This window comes from Ceratotherium simum, chromosome 16 (assembly GCF_057802395.1).
Source record: "Ceratotherium simum simum isolate JZ-2026a chromosome 16, ASM5780239v1, whole genome shotgun sequence".
Lineage (NCBI taxonomy): Eukaryota > Metazoa > Chordata > Mammalia > Perissodactyla > Rhinocerotidae > Ceratotherium > Ceratotherium simum.
Window position 1 is genome coordinate 7,064,463 of NC_141915.1, and position 15,959 is coordinate 7,080,421.

At 41.1% G+C, this 15,959-nt stretch overlaps 1 protein-coding gene across 1 annotated transcript in view; it reads right to left on the reverse strand.

The window, feature by feature from the left end:
* Nucleotides 1–448: 448 nt before the first annotated feature.
* The window catches only part of DNAH9 (dynein axonemal heavy chain 9), a 309,121-nt gene continuing 293,610 nt past the window's right edge, over nucleotides 449–15,959 (reverse strand). Inside the window, exons 68-69 of the mRNA XM_004433052.3 lie at nucleotides 8,132–8,521; nucleotides 449–1,191 (exon numbers count right to left, since the gene is read on the reverse strand). Of these exons, the coding sequence (XP_004433109.2) occupies nucleotides 964–1,191; nucleotides 8,132–8,521 (618 nt within the window). The 3' untranslated portion in view covers nucleotides 449–963. The remainder of the gene's footprint in view (nucleotides 1,192–8,131; nucleotides 8,522–15,959) is intronic.

Below are 15,959 nucleotides of genomic sequence, written 5' to 3' on the forward strand. Positions count from 1 at the left end.
ATTAAAACTGTGGAACTCTGGACTTGCAGTGAAAATTTGTTCCACAGAGGAAATTCTAGAAAACTTTTAGGTTAAACAGCTCTAGGTGAAGAGTTTCTCCTTGGGTCCCTCTTAAATGATCTGAAGGTTGATAGAGATACAAGGAAACAACCCACCTTGTTCACAATTGTGTTCTCAGCAGAGTAGATGTTAGATAAAAATTTATTGAATGAATATGTGAATTAACAGAGGGTAAATATCAAATATATACGTCCCTTATCGTCTAGAGTGGTGATCAGCAAAATATGGCCCACCATCTGTTTTTGTAAATAAAGTTTTATTGGAATGCAGCCACACTCATTCGTTTATGTATTGTCTATGGCTGCCTTTGGGCTACAGTGACAGAGTTGAGTAGTTGCAACAGAGACAAATGCCCTGCAAAGCCTAACATATGTACTGTCTGGCCCTTTACAGATCAAGTTTGGTGACTCCTGATCCAGAATAATGTTTATCAAATAATAATGTGCATACAAATCACCTGGGGAGGTTGTTAAAATGCAGACTCTGATTCATGGGTGATGCCAATGCCGCTAGTTCACATAGTACCTGGGAGCTACAGCACTGAGTATAGCGCCGTGTGACAACGTCAGGGCTCAAGTGTTTGTGGCTCATTTCTCGTGGTCTCTTTGGGATCATTGATGACTCTGCAACTCGCAAAGCCTGGATCAGACACAGTTGAAGACTCAATCACTTTATTAAGAAAGGTTCGGTGCTATGAAATGCTTCTCCCCTATTCCTGGTTATATACTCCTCCAACTCAGCCTCACTGTAGGCACTTCCCTCTGAGTTCCCTAGAAGCATTCTACAGAATTGTGAGTACTTATGATTTCTTGTCTTTCTATGTGTCTGTGCTCACCCCTCACCCACTTGTCCCTCTGGGCAGCCTCCAGCCCAGCCTTGTTTTCTCAGTGGCTCTGCAGGAAGCTAAATCTGGAGAAGCAAAGCTACTCCAGCTAGAACCCACTTAGATGGGTTCTCCTTAGTCTTCAGGTTGAAAGTCCACACGTAGGTGGGTCCCCGCTGACAAGTCTTGTACACAGGACAAGGATAGACACTGCGGCAATCCTGCTTCTCTGCGGGAATGGCCTTGATGAACATCACAGGCATGGGGGGTGTCAGATCCTTCAGCTTTGCCTCTGTAATGATCCCAGCCTGAGGACAAGAACATGAGAAGAGCCGTCTTAGATCAGACCCAGAGCCCAGCCAGTCAGCCTTCTCTTGTCAGAAGATCCAATAGATGAGAAACGAGGAAGGCCTGGCTACTTTTATGTCCACCCCCTTACAGGTTCTCTCAACAACTCACAATAGAATGCATCTGATAGGTGGAAAACATGTTTCTACTGGCTTCCAGCCTAAATCACTTTTTGAAGGAGAGTTCCAAAAGCTGTTATGTATTTATCAGATACAAATTAATCCCTTTGAAGCTTGAGTCCCTCCTACTTTTCTTTTTTCATTCATTCATTTCATAAGATATTGAATGCTACTATTTGCCAGATGTCATGCTAGGTGCTGGTGATTTAAAGATGAGTAAGACACAGTTCCTGCCAGCACATGCTTTAGATTTTAAGGCTTGGGTTATGTCCTGTTCAGTTTCATGTGTGAACTCATCCACCCTCTAAAGCATTTTCACTTTTTGAGCAGAGGAAGCTGTGTTCTATCTTTACTCAGGTAATAGGGATCTAACCATTCTGTAGCTTTCCAAGTGGGGCCTCTCTATAATTTTCTGAGATGTCTCTAAAGAGTTGACCAGGGCAGTTTTTCCTGCTAGTCCTGAGAAACATTTTGAGGAAGAAAAGGGTTCCTTCATCAAATGAGCTTGGGAAATGGTGCTTACCATACCCTGGACTTGAAGCTTTACAGTGCACACTAACACATTGAGGACAGGAGAAGTCCTAGCAATAAAGAAAACAGTTTGACTTTATTTAACTTGGTGTTTCCCAAACTTATTTGACCACAGGACCCTTTTCCTTGCAACCTATTCTTTTCCCATGGCACTTGTGTTTTATGGAACATACTTTGGGAAATGCTGATTTAGAGTGATTCACAGATTCCTTCCCTATGTCCAGGTAACACTGTGCCTCTTATGCTATAGATAGAGTTTGGTTTATTTCCCATGAAATTTATTTAAAGGGAAAGATGTTCCCTCTTCAGTTCTTTTAGATGCTGATATCAGGCATGATGAGTAATAGAACTAAGGTAAACAGTGGGAGGGCCGGCCCTGTGGCTTGGTGGTTAAGTGCGCGCGCTGCAATGCTGGTGGCCCGGGTTCGGATCCCGGGTGCGCATCGAGGCACCACTTCTCTGTCCATCCTGAGGCCGAGTCCCACATACAGCAACTAGAAGGATGTGCAGCTATGACATACAACTATCTACTGGGGCTTTGGGGGGAAAAAATAAAATAAAATCTTGGGCCGGCCCTGTGGCTTGGTGGTTAAGTGCGCGCGCTGCGATGCTGGCGGCCCGGGTTCGGATCCCGGGTGCACATCGAGGCACCACTTCTCCGTTCATCCTGAGGCCGAGTCCCACATACAGCAACTAGAAGGATGTGCAGCTACGACACACAACTATCCACTGGGGCTCTGGGGGGAAAAAATAAAATAAATAAAATCTAAAAAAAAAAAAAAAAACAGTGGGGACTCTCTTGCACCCTACAACTGAGTGTTTATGGCGGGGAGTGGGAGGAGGGGTAGAACGTTTTTTTCCTCACATACCATAAAACAAACTCTTTTAAAATGTACAATTCTGTGTTTTTAAATGTACAATCATCACTTTCTAATTCCAGAACATTTTTTGGGCCGGCCCGGTGGCGTAGTGGTTAAGTGCGTGTGCTCCGCTACTGGCGGCCCGGGTTCAGATCCTGGGCACGCACCGACGCACCGCTTCTCCGGCCATGCTGAGGCCGCGTCCCACATACAGCAACTAGAAGGATGTGCAGCTATGACATACAACTATCTACTGGGGCTTTGGGGAAAAAAAAGGAGGAGGATTGGCAATAGATGTTAGCTCAGAGCCAGTCTTCCTCAGCAAAAAGAGGAGCATTAGCATGGATGTTAGCTCAGAGCTGATCTTCCTCACACACACACACAAATAAATAAAATAAAATAATTCCAGAACATTTTCATCACCCTCAAAAGATACTCTGTAACCATTAGCAGTCATCATTAGTGGGGGGGTATTGACGACTCCAATTGTTATGGTTGAAGTCTCTATTTGAATGGCATGTTTTTTTCCATCTGTTTACTTCCAGTCTATTTGTGTCTTTGAATCTAAAGTGTGTCTCTTGTAGACAGCATATAGTTAGATCATTTTTTAAAATGTATTCTGCCATTCTGTGCCTTTTAATTGTCGTGTTTAATCTATTTACATTTAATGTAATTACTAATAAGGTAAGATTTACATCTGCCACATTACTATTTGTTTTCTGTACGTCTTATGTCTTTTTTTGTTCCTCTCTTCCTCTATTCCTGCTTTCTTTTGTGTTTAATATATATACTTTAGTGTACCATTTTAATTCTCTTATTTCTTTTTACTATATTTTAAAAAATTATTTTCTTAGTGGTTTCTCTGCAGATTACAATTAACATATCTTTTTTTTTAAGATTTTTTAATTAATTAATTTATTTTTCCCCCCAAAGCCCCAGCAGATTGTTGTATGTCATAGCTGCACATCCTTCTAGTTGCTGTATGTGGGATGCAGCCTCAGCCTGGCCAGAGAAGCCGTGCGTCGGTGCGTGCCCGGGATCCGAACCTGGGCTGCCAGCAGCGGAGCGTGCGCACTTAACCGCTAAGCCACGGGGCCGGCCCTAACATATCTTAATGTATAAAAATCTGCTTTAGATTAATACCAACTTAATTTCAGTAGTATACAAAAACTTTACTCCTAAATGGTTCCATTCCTTCTCCTTCCTGTGCTTAAGAACTTGTGTTGTTTTCATCATATAAATTACATCTTTGTACATTTTGTGCCTATCAACACAAGAGTTATAATTATTGCTTTATGCAGTTGTCCTTTAAATCAGAGAGGAGAAAAATAAAAGTTACAAACAAAAATTCATTTATATTATCTTTTATATTTACATATGTAATTCCCTTTACTGATCTTCTATTTCTTCATGTGAACTTGAGTTACTGCCTAGTGTCCTTTCTCATCCTGACAGACTCCCTTTAGTATTTCTTGTAGGGCTGCTCTGCTGGTGATGAAGTCTTTCTCACTCTTTTTTTTTGAAATCTGAGAATGTCTTAATTTCTTCATTTTTGAAAAATAGTTTTGCTGGATATAGAATTCTTGGCTGACAATTTTTTCAGCACTTTGACTATGTAGTTCCACTGCCTCTGGCCTTCATGATTTCTTATGAGAAATCAGCTGTTAATCTCATTCAGGAGCCCTTGTGATGAATTGCTATTCTTTTGCTGCCTTCAACATTCTCTTTTTAAATTTCAACAGTTCGATTATAACTTTTCTAGGTATGGATTTCTAAGTTTATTCTATTTGGATCTTGTTGAACTTCTTAGATGTGTAGATTAATGTTTTTCATAAAATTTGGAAACTTTTCAAATATTTCCAAATTTTTCAAATATTCTTTCTGGCTCTTTTTCCTTTCCTTCTGAGACTCCCATATACATATGTTGGTATGCTTGATGGTGTTTCACACGTCTCTAAACTGTTAATTTTTCTTCATTCTTTTTTCTTTCTGTTTCTCAGATTGGATAATCTCAATTGATGTATTTCCAAGTTTGGTGATTCTTGACTACTCAAATCTACTGTTGAATTCCTCTATTGAATTTTCATTTCAGGTATTATACTTTTCAACTCTGGAGTTACTACTTGTTTTTTTTAAATAATTTATTCTCTATTCAGTGAGACATTGTTCACATACTTTCCATTAGCTATTTAGACATGGTTTCCTTTAGTTCTTTGAACATATTTAAAATAGCTGATTAAAAGTCTTTGTCTAGTATGTCCAGCTTCCTCAGAGGCCATTTCTGTTGACTGCTTTTTTCCCTGTGTGGGGGCCATTCCTTTTTGTTTCTTTGCATGTCTCATCATTTTTTTGTTGTTGTTGAAAACTGAACATTTTAAATAATATAATGTGGCAACTCTGTAAATCAGATCTTCTCCCTTTCTTGAGCATGTGCACAGCCCTGGGCATGTGCACACCTCTGCATATGATCATGGTCCTCTAGGTTCTAGAGGACCTTGTTATTGTTTGTTTAATGACTTTTCTGAACTGATTCTGTAAAGTCTGTATTCTTTGTCATGTATGGTCTCTGAAGTGGCCTGCTCAGTTAGCTTAGTGGTAAGTAAATAATTGGACAGAGATTTTCTTAAATGCCTGGAACCGATAAGTCTCACAGTCTTTGCTTAGGAGCTCTGCATGTTGGGGCATGCCTTCAATGCTCAGCCAGGCAGTTTAAAACTCTACCTTAGCCTTCACTTCCTACTTGCACAGAACCTAAAGGTTAGCTAGAGGTGAGAGCTTATGGCCTCCCCAGGTCTTTCTTGAGCATGTGCACAGCCCTGGGCACATGCACACCTCTGCATATGATCATGGTCCTCTAGGTTCTAGGAACATGTTGGAGGTTTTCAAAGCCCCCTTTGGACATCTCATTCTCCAGCTTCTCCTCTTAAGCTTTTTGGTTAGCCTATTATTTGCTCCATTGTTATCTACTGCTTTAGGCAAGCTGCAATGTTAAACAGTTGTCTTTGGTTGTTTTCAGTAAATGCCTCTGGGCAAAAGGCTGTTGCCCTGGGTGAGCTCCAACTCAGGTCAAGTAAAGATAGACTTGTGAGTGGGGTCTTCCAGGGAACCATCAGACAGGGAAAATGACAATTTTCTAGGAATGGCGCTTTGAAGGTACTCCAACTCCATTTTGCCCCCTCCAGTGGCTGCTAGGTTGCTGTTTTCATTGTGAATGTAGCCTGTTGGTTTTCAAGGCTACTGTAGAGCTGGGGGGAGGGGATGGGAATAGGGCAAGTTAAAAGGCCACAGAGCTTGCTATTCTTACTGAGATTCAGCCATTTTTCTTCAATAAACACTCCTTGGATTCCTGAAAGCCTTTGGTTAGTTTCCAGAGTTCTGAAAAAGTTGATTCTGACAATTTTGGGGCCAGTGTTCTTATTGGTTTACAGAGGAGAGGACTTTTGGACATACGTACTCTTCCATTTTTGCTGAAATCTTTTTGGAATAGAAACTTTGAGAACAAGAGCTCTTGGTGGGCAGGTATTGCCTTTTGGAAAGTTTTTATTATTATTATTTAGAAACAAGGTATGAAAAATTGGACAGAGATGATTGGAATCAATATCCTTTTTTTCCCACAGTGCCAATGCTCTTCCTTCTGAGCTTCTTCCCTGCTTGTCTTTTTTTTTTTTTTTTTTTAAGATTTTATTTATTCATTTCTTTTCCCCCCAAAGCCACAGTAGATAGTTGTATGTCACAGGTTCACATCCTTCTAGTTGCTGTACGTGGGACTTGGCCTCACGTTGGACGGAGAAGTGGTGCCTCGGGGCGCGCCCGGGATCCGAACCCGGGCCGCCAGCATCAGAGCGCGCGCACTTAACCGCCAAGCCACGGAGCCGGCCCCTGCTTGTCTTTTTTGTACTTCTCTCATTTTGGTGTTTTTGGTATTCTAGCTCTGGCTCTCCCTAGGCCACCCTACACCTAATACAATCCATTTGTTATCCCCCTGACAGACTCTTGCACAAATGTTCAGGTGGAGAGAGGGAAGTCAGCTTCCTTCTCAAGGGTCAGGCTTTTGAACACTGCCCCACTTTACTGTCCTTTCTCTTGGCTCTTGATTGGTTTCCTAGGGCTGCCATAACAAATTGCCACAAACTGAGGGGTTTAAAACAACAGGAATGTATTCATTGACAGTTCTGCAGGCCAGAAGTCTTAAGGTGTAGGCAGGGTTGGTTCCTTCTGGAGGCTCTGAGGCAGAAACTGTCCATGCCTCTCTCTCAGCCTCTGCTGGTTGCCGGCAATCCTTGGCTTATAGATGCATCACTCCAATCTCTGCCTCCATCTTCACAGGGCATTCTCTTCTGTGTCTTTAACATGGCCTTCATATAAGGACACTAGTCATTGGATTTAGGGCCTACACTAGTATGGCCTCATCTTAACTAATTATATCTACAAAGACTCTGTTTCCAAATAAGGTCACATTCTGAGATTCTGGGTGGACAAGAATTTTGGGAGGACACAATTCAACCCAGTACAGCTCTCTCTCTATATTTACATGGACTTCTAGGATCTTTTGGATCTTCTAACAGTTTTTCCCCATTAGCTTTGTACTGACTGCTAGGAATAGTTTAATGTCACTTGCCAAATGGGATATTTAACTATGCACCCCTTCCAGATCATCTGTGTAAGAAATGTAAACTTGTTCTAGAGTTATCCATGCTTGCTCCTGTCATTTTCCCCAGCCATCTGTGCTTGTTTGCCAGTTTCCTATCTGTGAAAAACATCTCCAATCTTATGGTGACTCAAATTTTTATTAGGCCTCAGTGAGGAATCCTTTCAGAATGTTACTTTAAATGATATTTACTGGCCCCCCTTTGCAGACGGGGGGATGTAAAAGGGAGAAGGGATTCCTGCCCTCCTAGAGCTCATGAATGAGGAGAGTGGACCAGGGAGGTGCAATGATATCCCCGGGTCACACAGCGGCAGGGAGAGCTGACTCCAGCACTTTTTGAACACTCCCCATGTGCCAGGCACCATTCCAAGTGTCTTACATATTAACTCATTTAATTTTCACAGCAACTCTATTTTCCCATTTAAGAGTTGAGTAAACTGAGATCCGGAGAGGCAGAACTACATCCCAAGTTCACAGCGTTAATCAGTGGTGGTGCTGGGATTCAGATCCAGCCAGTCTGGTTCCAGAGTCCTTGCTTTTAACCACTTCACTCTACTCAGTCTGCAAAGTCTGTGCTCTTTGCACCATCGCTGGCTGCATAAAAATGGCTTGGCAGCCTGAAGCAAAGGTTATCTAGGTCTAAAGATTCACGGGCATTCCTTTTAGTAATCACACTTTATGGAAGGCAGTGTGTATTTAATCAGCACACAGAGGATGCCCTTTGGCTCATCCCAAGATTTACCTGTGTGTCCCAGCGAGCGCCTTCCATGAAGAGGCCATGGACGTAGACCCCTTCCCGAGGAGGGCTCCTGAATTCCTCTCTGTTCTTCTTTGTCACGTCATATTGCAGGGCCATCTGGTCCAGTGGCCATTCGTTCTTGCGGGCCATGGACTGCATGATGGCGGTCAGGAAGGACTGGGGGTTGAAGAAGCCTGTCAGCCACACGGTGGAGGGCATTGCCAAGTCTCCTACCCAAGCCTCCAACTCCTTGATTCGGCTGAGGAGATCCAAAAACCAGGCCGCCAGGCCCGCGGTGGAAGGGTAGGCTCGCCTGGCCCAGGACTCTGGCACTGTGTCTAGGTACAGGGCATTCTGTAAGTTCTCCATGTCGCTGGTCATGGTCAGCTCCCCCTGAAGACAAAGAGCAAGAGGGGAAAGAGTGAGGGGGCAGGAAGGCCCTGGAAACAACCGGCCTCAGGGACCTCTGGCTCACGGCATGCAGGCAGACAGGAGATGACTCCACAAGCGGGTGACATGGTGACTGTCCGTGACCAGTACTCAATCTGCAGGGTCTGTCTCACGAGGCTGGTGCTGTGAAACTCTCCCTGCTCCAGTGCCACCAGAGTCTACACCCATCTACTGACAACAGTTAAGGTCCACTGCGGACCTCAAACCACCTGTGGGCTCCATGCGGCTTCAACAGTACCCTAAAGCTTGAGTTCCACAGTCCTCTTCTATCCTTGGCAGCAGTCCTGCAGACTTCTGCACGCAGTTTAGAAACACACGCCAAAGCCTAGAAGATCTATATTCCTCCAAATTGAGGATTTTCTTCAGAAATCAAGCTCTTAAATACATAGTCAACTTTAAGGGGCTAGGCAAAATTTGTAAAGAAAAGTTTACATTAAAAATCATCTTTAACTTAAACTTTGTAGGGGCCGGCCCGGTGGTACAGTGGTTAAGTTCATGTGCTCCACTTCGGCGGCCCAGGGTGTATGGGTTTGGATCCCGGGTGTGGACCTACACACTGCTCATCAAGCCATGTTGTGGTGGTGTCCCACACACAAAATAGAGGAGGATTGGCACAGATGTTAGCTGCAGGCTGATCTTCCTCACCAAAAACAAAACAAAACAAAACAAAATTAAACTTTGTAACTTTAGTTATTCAAGGATCTTAGCAATTTCTTGAAGACCCATCTCTATTGCAGTGGTTTCTGCATAGGAGTTAGGATACCCGACGAGGTTCATGTTATGAACTGGATGTTTGTGTCTCCCCCAAATTCATATGTAGAACTCTTAACCCCCAATGTGATGGTATTAGGAGGTGGGGCTTCTGGGAGGTGATTAGGTCATGAGGTGGAGCCCTCATGAATGGGATTAGTGCCCTTATAAAAGAGACCCCAGAGAGCTCCATCACCCCTTCTGTCTTGTGAGGAGACAGAAGTCTCACCAGACACTGAATCTGCGGGTGCCTTGATCTTGGACTTCCAGCCTCCAGAACTGTGAGAAATAAGTTTCTACTGTTTATAAGCACCCCCAGTCTATGGTATTCTGTTATAGCAGCCCCAACGAACTAAGACAGCTTGGCTCACCCATTAAGTGCAGACTGCTAAAATGAGAGAGAGGCCTCCCTGGGGCCTGGAGGCACCTTGCCTGTGGGATGGGAGACAGGACCATGTAATTCTAGGTTCAGCTCTTTCTCTTGACTCTTGGAACTGTTAAAAAGAGTTCAGCCTCCCTTAAAGATGAACGTATTTCATGTCCTGAATGACAGCTAGAAACTAACCCTCTGACCCCCGATTTATAGGAAATATACTAATAACTTCTTTACGAACTTTCCAGAGAGAGTGTACTTATTACTATACACTTTCTATACCATAGAGTCTAGTGGCTGGGATATTTTAAGATATAAATACCTTCATATTTTAAAAGCCAAACATCCCTTATCAGACCAGTGCCAGACAGGACAGCATGAATGAGTACAGCCTGAATTACAGATTTTTTTTCTCTCTAGTAAATGGACTTTATTACAGGGATAGAAAATTGATTTCATTCCACATGTCTACTCAGCTGCACTGACGTGGCTGACCAGAGCAGTGTGTTCTGAAGGATTCTGAGGCCACCTCAAGGTTCAACGGGAGATGTAAGTGTCCTGTATCTGCCACCAAAGTTGATCACTTTCAGCTACACCCAATTACGTGAACAAAAGTTTCTTCTGGTGGATTTCCTTAAGGGTCTGCTGAAATAAATACTATTATTGCGTTAAAATAGAAAAAATTGTTCTTTTTTGGAATCTCCACTTCAGTGGAGGCTTCTGAAAAGAGGCTATAAAATACTACTTATATATTTGAGCCAAAATCAAGCTTCTGAGACAATATGGTTTTTCTTATGCCTGCAGTTATGTGATAATTCATTATTAAATGCAATTTACAATTTATGTAATAATGAAGTTTCCCTAACAATAGCTGATTATTTAATAAAATAACATTAGGCATTAAGACTAAATTTAGTGCAAAGGAAAAAAATGATCAAAGATGACCAAATCTTTTCTTTCATGAGACTCCATCTGTGTGACTTTTTCTTGCCTTAGTGCACTGTCTAGGACCTTTATTACAATGATGAATAAAAGTGATAAGGGTAGACATCCTTGCCTTGTTTCCAAACTTAGAGGGAAAACATTGTCTTTCACCATTAAATATGATGTTAAGTGTTTCTTAGATGTCCTTTATTAGGTTGAGGAAAGTCCCTTTAATTCCTATTTTTTTGATATTTTAAAATCAAGATTTGGTGTTAAATTTTGTCAAATGCTTTTTTTGTATTTATGAAGATGATTGTATGGCTTTTGTATTTAGTACATTAATACGGTGAAATTCAATGATTGATTTTTGAATGTTAAAACCAACCTTGCATTCCTGGGATGAGCCCCATGTGACCACAATGTATTATCCTTTTCTTGTATTGTATGATTTGATTTACTAACATCTTGCTAAGGATTTTTGCATCTGTGTTTATAAGGTGTATTTGTCTCTCATTTTCTTTTGTCATAATGTCTTTGGTTTTGATATCAAATTAATTCTGGCCTCATAAAATTTGTTGGGAAGTTTTCCCTCTGCTTTCTATTTAAATTAAACTTTTTATTTTGAGATAATTGTAGACACGCATGCAGGTCTAAGAAATAATACAGACTAGTCTTGTGTGTCCTTTACCCAGTTTCCCCCAATGGTAACATTTTGTAAACTATAGTACAATGTCACAAACAGGATACTGACATTGATACAGTCAAGATACAAAGCATTTCTACTGCCACAACGATCCCTGGATCCCTGCTGTTGCCCTTTTATAGCAACACCCATTTCTCTCTTATCTCCACGTTTTCCATAACCCTTAGTAACCACTGATCTATTCTCCATTTTATAAGCTTGTCATTTCAGGAATATTATATAAATGGAATTATTTATACAACCTTTAACCTTTTGGGATTGGCTCTTCACTCAGCATAATTCTCTGGACATTCATCCAGGTTCCTGCAGGTGCCAAATAGTTCATTCCTTTTTAATACTGAGTAGTATTCTATGATACGTGTGGTAGGAGGAGTAATAACCTCTCCAAAGATGTCTACATCCTAATCCCTAGAACCTGTGAATACGTGCCTTACATGGCAAAAGGGATTTTGCAGATGTGATTAAGTTAAGGAGTTTAAAGTGGGGAGAGGGCGGCCCCATGGCTTAGTGGTTAAGTGCGCGTGCTCCGCTGCTGGTGGCCTGGGTTCGGATCCCAGGCACGCACCGATGTACTGCTTCTTGGGCCATGCTGAGGCCGCGTCCCACATACAGCAACTAGAAGGATGTGCAGCGATGACATACAACTATCTACTGGGGCTTTGGGGGGAAAAAAATAAATAAATAAAATTAAAAAAAAAAAAAGTGGGGAGATTATCTTGGATTATCAAGGTTTGCCTAATATAATCACAAAGATCCTTATATGTCAGGCACCTTATAACAACGTTTCCGTCAACAGTCGACCACATATACAACAGTGGACCCATGAGATCAGTACCATATAGCCTAGGTGAGAAGTAGGCTATCCCATGTAGGTTTGAGTAAGTACATTCTATGATGTTCGCACAAGGACGCAATCACCTCAGGATGAATTTCTCAAAATGTATCCCCATTGTTAAGTGGCACATGACTGTAGGAAGGAGGCAGGCAGGAGGGTCAGAGCCAGACTGGAAGATGCTACACTGCTGGCCTTTAAAGATGGAGAAAGGGGCCATAAGTCAAGGAACATAGCAGCCTCTAGAAGCTGGGAAAGGCAAGCGAATGGGTCCTTCCCTAGAGCCTGCAGAATAAATACAGCTTCGCCCAAATCTTGATTTTAGCCAAATGAGACCCATTTCAGACTTCTGACTTCCAAAACTGTAAGATGATAAATTATTTTAAGCCACTGAGTTTGTGGTAACTTATTACAGCCGCAATAGGAAACTAGGGGTAGAGGAGGAGGAGGAGGAGGTGCAGGAGGAGGAGGGGAAGGTGCAGGAGGAGGAGGGGAAGGTGCAGGAGGAGGAGGGGAAGGTGCAGGAGGAGGAGGAGGAGGTGCAGGAGGAGGAGGGGAAGGTGCAGGAGGAGGAGGGGAAGGTGCAGGAGGAGGAGGGGAAGGTGCAGGAGGAGGAGGAGGAGGAGGTGCAGGAGGAGGAGGGAAGGTGCAGGAGGAGGAGGGAAGGTGCAGGAGGAGGAGGGGAAGGTGCAGGAGGAGGAGGAGGAGGGGAAGGTGCAGGAGGAGGAGGGGAAGGTGCAGGAGGAGGAGGGGAAGGTGCAGGAGGAGGAGGGGAAGGTGCAGGAGGAGGAGGAGATGAGCTCTGAGGTGCCAAAAGCAGCAGCGGTGGAGGAGGTAGAGGAGGTGAGGGGGTGGACAGCTTCTGACTTCTTATCTCTCTTTGTAGATCAAAGATTTTTAATTTTGATGAAGTCCAATTTTTTTGTTTTATGGCTTGTTTTGATATCACGTCTAAGAACTATTTTCCTACCCCTAGAGCTTGGAGATTTTCTCCTGTTTGTTTTTTTTTTTAGAAGTTTTATAGTTTTAAGTTTTACACTTAAGTCCTCAACCATTTTGAGTTAATTTTTTATGAAGTGTGAGACTTAGCTTGAGGTTAACATTTTTTTTTGCCTATTGTGTCAAATTACTCCAGCACTTTGTTGAAAAGGCTATCTTTCCTCCATTGACTTGCTTTTGCACCTTTGTCAAAAATCAGTTGGGCTATTTGGGAAGGTCTATTTCCAGCTTCTTTATTCTGTTTTGTGTATCTGTCCCTCCACCATTACCACACAGTCTTGATTACTGTAACTATAAGTAAGTTTTGAAATTAGGTAAACTGTTTCCTCCCAGTTTATTCTTCTTTTTCAAAATTGTCTTCACAATTCTAGTTTCTTTGCTTTTCCACATAAATTTTAGAGTAATCTTCTCTGTATCTACAAAAGATTCTTGCTGGGATTTTGATAGGAATTGTATTAAACCTGTATATAGATTTGAGTAGAATTGACATCTTTACTGTATTGAGTCTTCCAATCCATGAATACAGTATGTCCCTCCACTTATTTATATATTCTTTAATTTTTTTTGTCAGTGCTCTGTAGTTTTCAGCATACAAGTCCTGTACATGTTTTGATAGATTTGCACATAAATATTTCAACTTTTTGAGCAGTTATAAATGGTACTATATTTTTAATTTCAGTGTCCATGTTTTCATTGCTTGTATATAGAAATATTATTAATCTTTGTGTGTTTATTTTGTATCCTGATACCTTCCTGAATTCACTTATTAGTTCTAGGAGTATTTTTGTAGAGTCCTAGCAATTTTCTATGTAGACAATCATGTCATCTGCAAAGAGACACAGTTTTATTTCTTCCTTTCCAATCTGGATGGAAACGAAGAAATTTATTTCCCTTTTTTTTTTTGGCCTTATTGCACTGGCTACAACTTCCAGCACTATGCTGAATAAGACTGGTGAGAGCAGACATCTTTGCCTTGTTCTTGATCTTAGGGGGAGAGCATGCAATCTTTCACCATTAAGTATAACGTTATAGAGTAGGTTTTTGCAGATGCTCGTTATCAAGTTGAGGATGCCACCCTCTAGTCCTATTTTTCTGAGAGTTTTATCATGAATGGGTGTTGAATTTTTCAGACGTTTTTTCTGCATCAGTTGATATGGTCATGTGATTTTTTGTCTTTAGTCTGTTAATATGGTGGATTATATTGACTGATTTTTGAATACTGAACTAGCTTTGTATCTTAGTCATTTGGCCATGGTAAATAATTCTTTTTATATATTGCTGAATTCCATTTGCTAATAATTTGTTAAGGATTTTTGCATTTATATTTATGAGCAATATTGGTCTGTAGTTTTAATTTTCTTTGTACTGTCTCTAGCTGGTTTTGATACTAGCTTCACAAAATGAATTGGGACGTGTTCATTCCTCTTCTATTTTCTGGAAGACATTGTGTAAAATTGTTGTTAATTTGTCTTTAAATGTTTAGTAGAATTCCCCAGTGAAACTTTCTGGGCATGGAGATTTCCTTTTTTTGGAATTTTAAACTACAAATCCAATTTCCTTAATAGTTATAGGCCTATTCAAATGCTCTTTTTCACACTGTGGTATTGTGGTAGTTTGTGTTTTTCAAGGAATTGGTCCATTTCATCCAAGTTGTCAAATTTATGTGTGTAGAATTGTTTCAAGACTTCCTTTGGATATCTGCAGCATCTGAAATGATATCACCTGGTTCATGTCTGATATTGGTCATTAGTGTCTTTTTGTTTGTTTATTTGTCAGTCTTGCTAGGGTTTTGTTAATTTTATTGATATTTTCAACGAGCTAGCTCTTTGTTTCATTGATTTTCTCAGTTGTTTTTCTGTTTTCAGTTTCCTTGCTTTCTGCTCTATGTTTATTATTTCTTTCCTTCTCCTTGCTTTGGGTTTATTTTGCTCTTCTTTTCTAGGTTCTTGAGAGGGGAACTTAGATTATGAAAGTGAGACTTTCCTCTTTTCTAGCCTGTGCATTTAGTACTATACATTTCTCTCTCAGCACTGCTTTAGCTGTGTCCCACAAATTTTGATATGTTTTATTCTCATTTTCATTCAGTTCAATGTATTTTTTATTTCCCTTTAGACTTCCCCTTTGACCCATGAATTATACAGAAGTATGTTTTTTATTTCCAAATGGTTGGAGATTTTTCTGTTAACTTTCTGTTCTGATTTCTAATTTGATTCCATTGTGGTTATAGAACAAACTCTGTATGATTTCAATTCTTTTGAGGTTTAATGGCCCAGGATATGATCTATCTCGGTATATGTTTCAGGACACTTAGAAAGAATGTATATTCTGCTGTTTTTGACTAGATTAAATCCTGTTGGTTGTTGGTGTAGTTGACTTCTATATTCTTGTTGATTTTTGGTCTAGTTATTCTATCCAAGGGAGAGGGTGTTGAAATCTCCAACTATAATTGAGAATTTGTCTATTTCTCCTTTCAGTTCTATCAGTTTTTACTTCACACATTTGTGCAGCTCTGTTTTTTGGTGCATACACACCGAGGATTTGCCATGTCTCCTTGGTGGATTGACTCTTGTATCATTATGTAACATCCCTCTCTGTCTCTGGTAATTCCTTTGCTCTGAAGTCAACTGTATCTGATATTAATAAAGCCATTCCTGCTTTCTTTCTTTTGGTTTATATTTGCATGATATATCTTTTTATGTTTTTATATTCATCTTGTCTATAACGTTATATTTGGAGTGAGTTTCTTGAAGACAGCACACAGTTGGCTCACGTTTTTTAAACTACTTTGCCAATCTCTCTC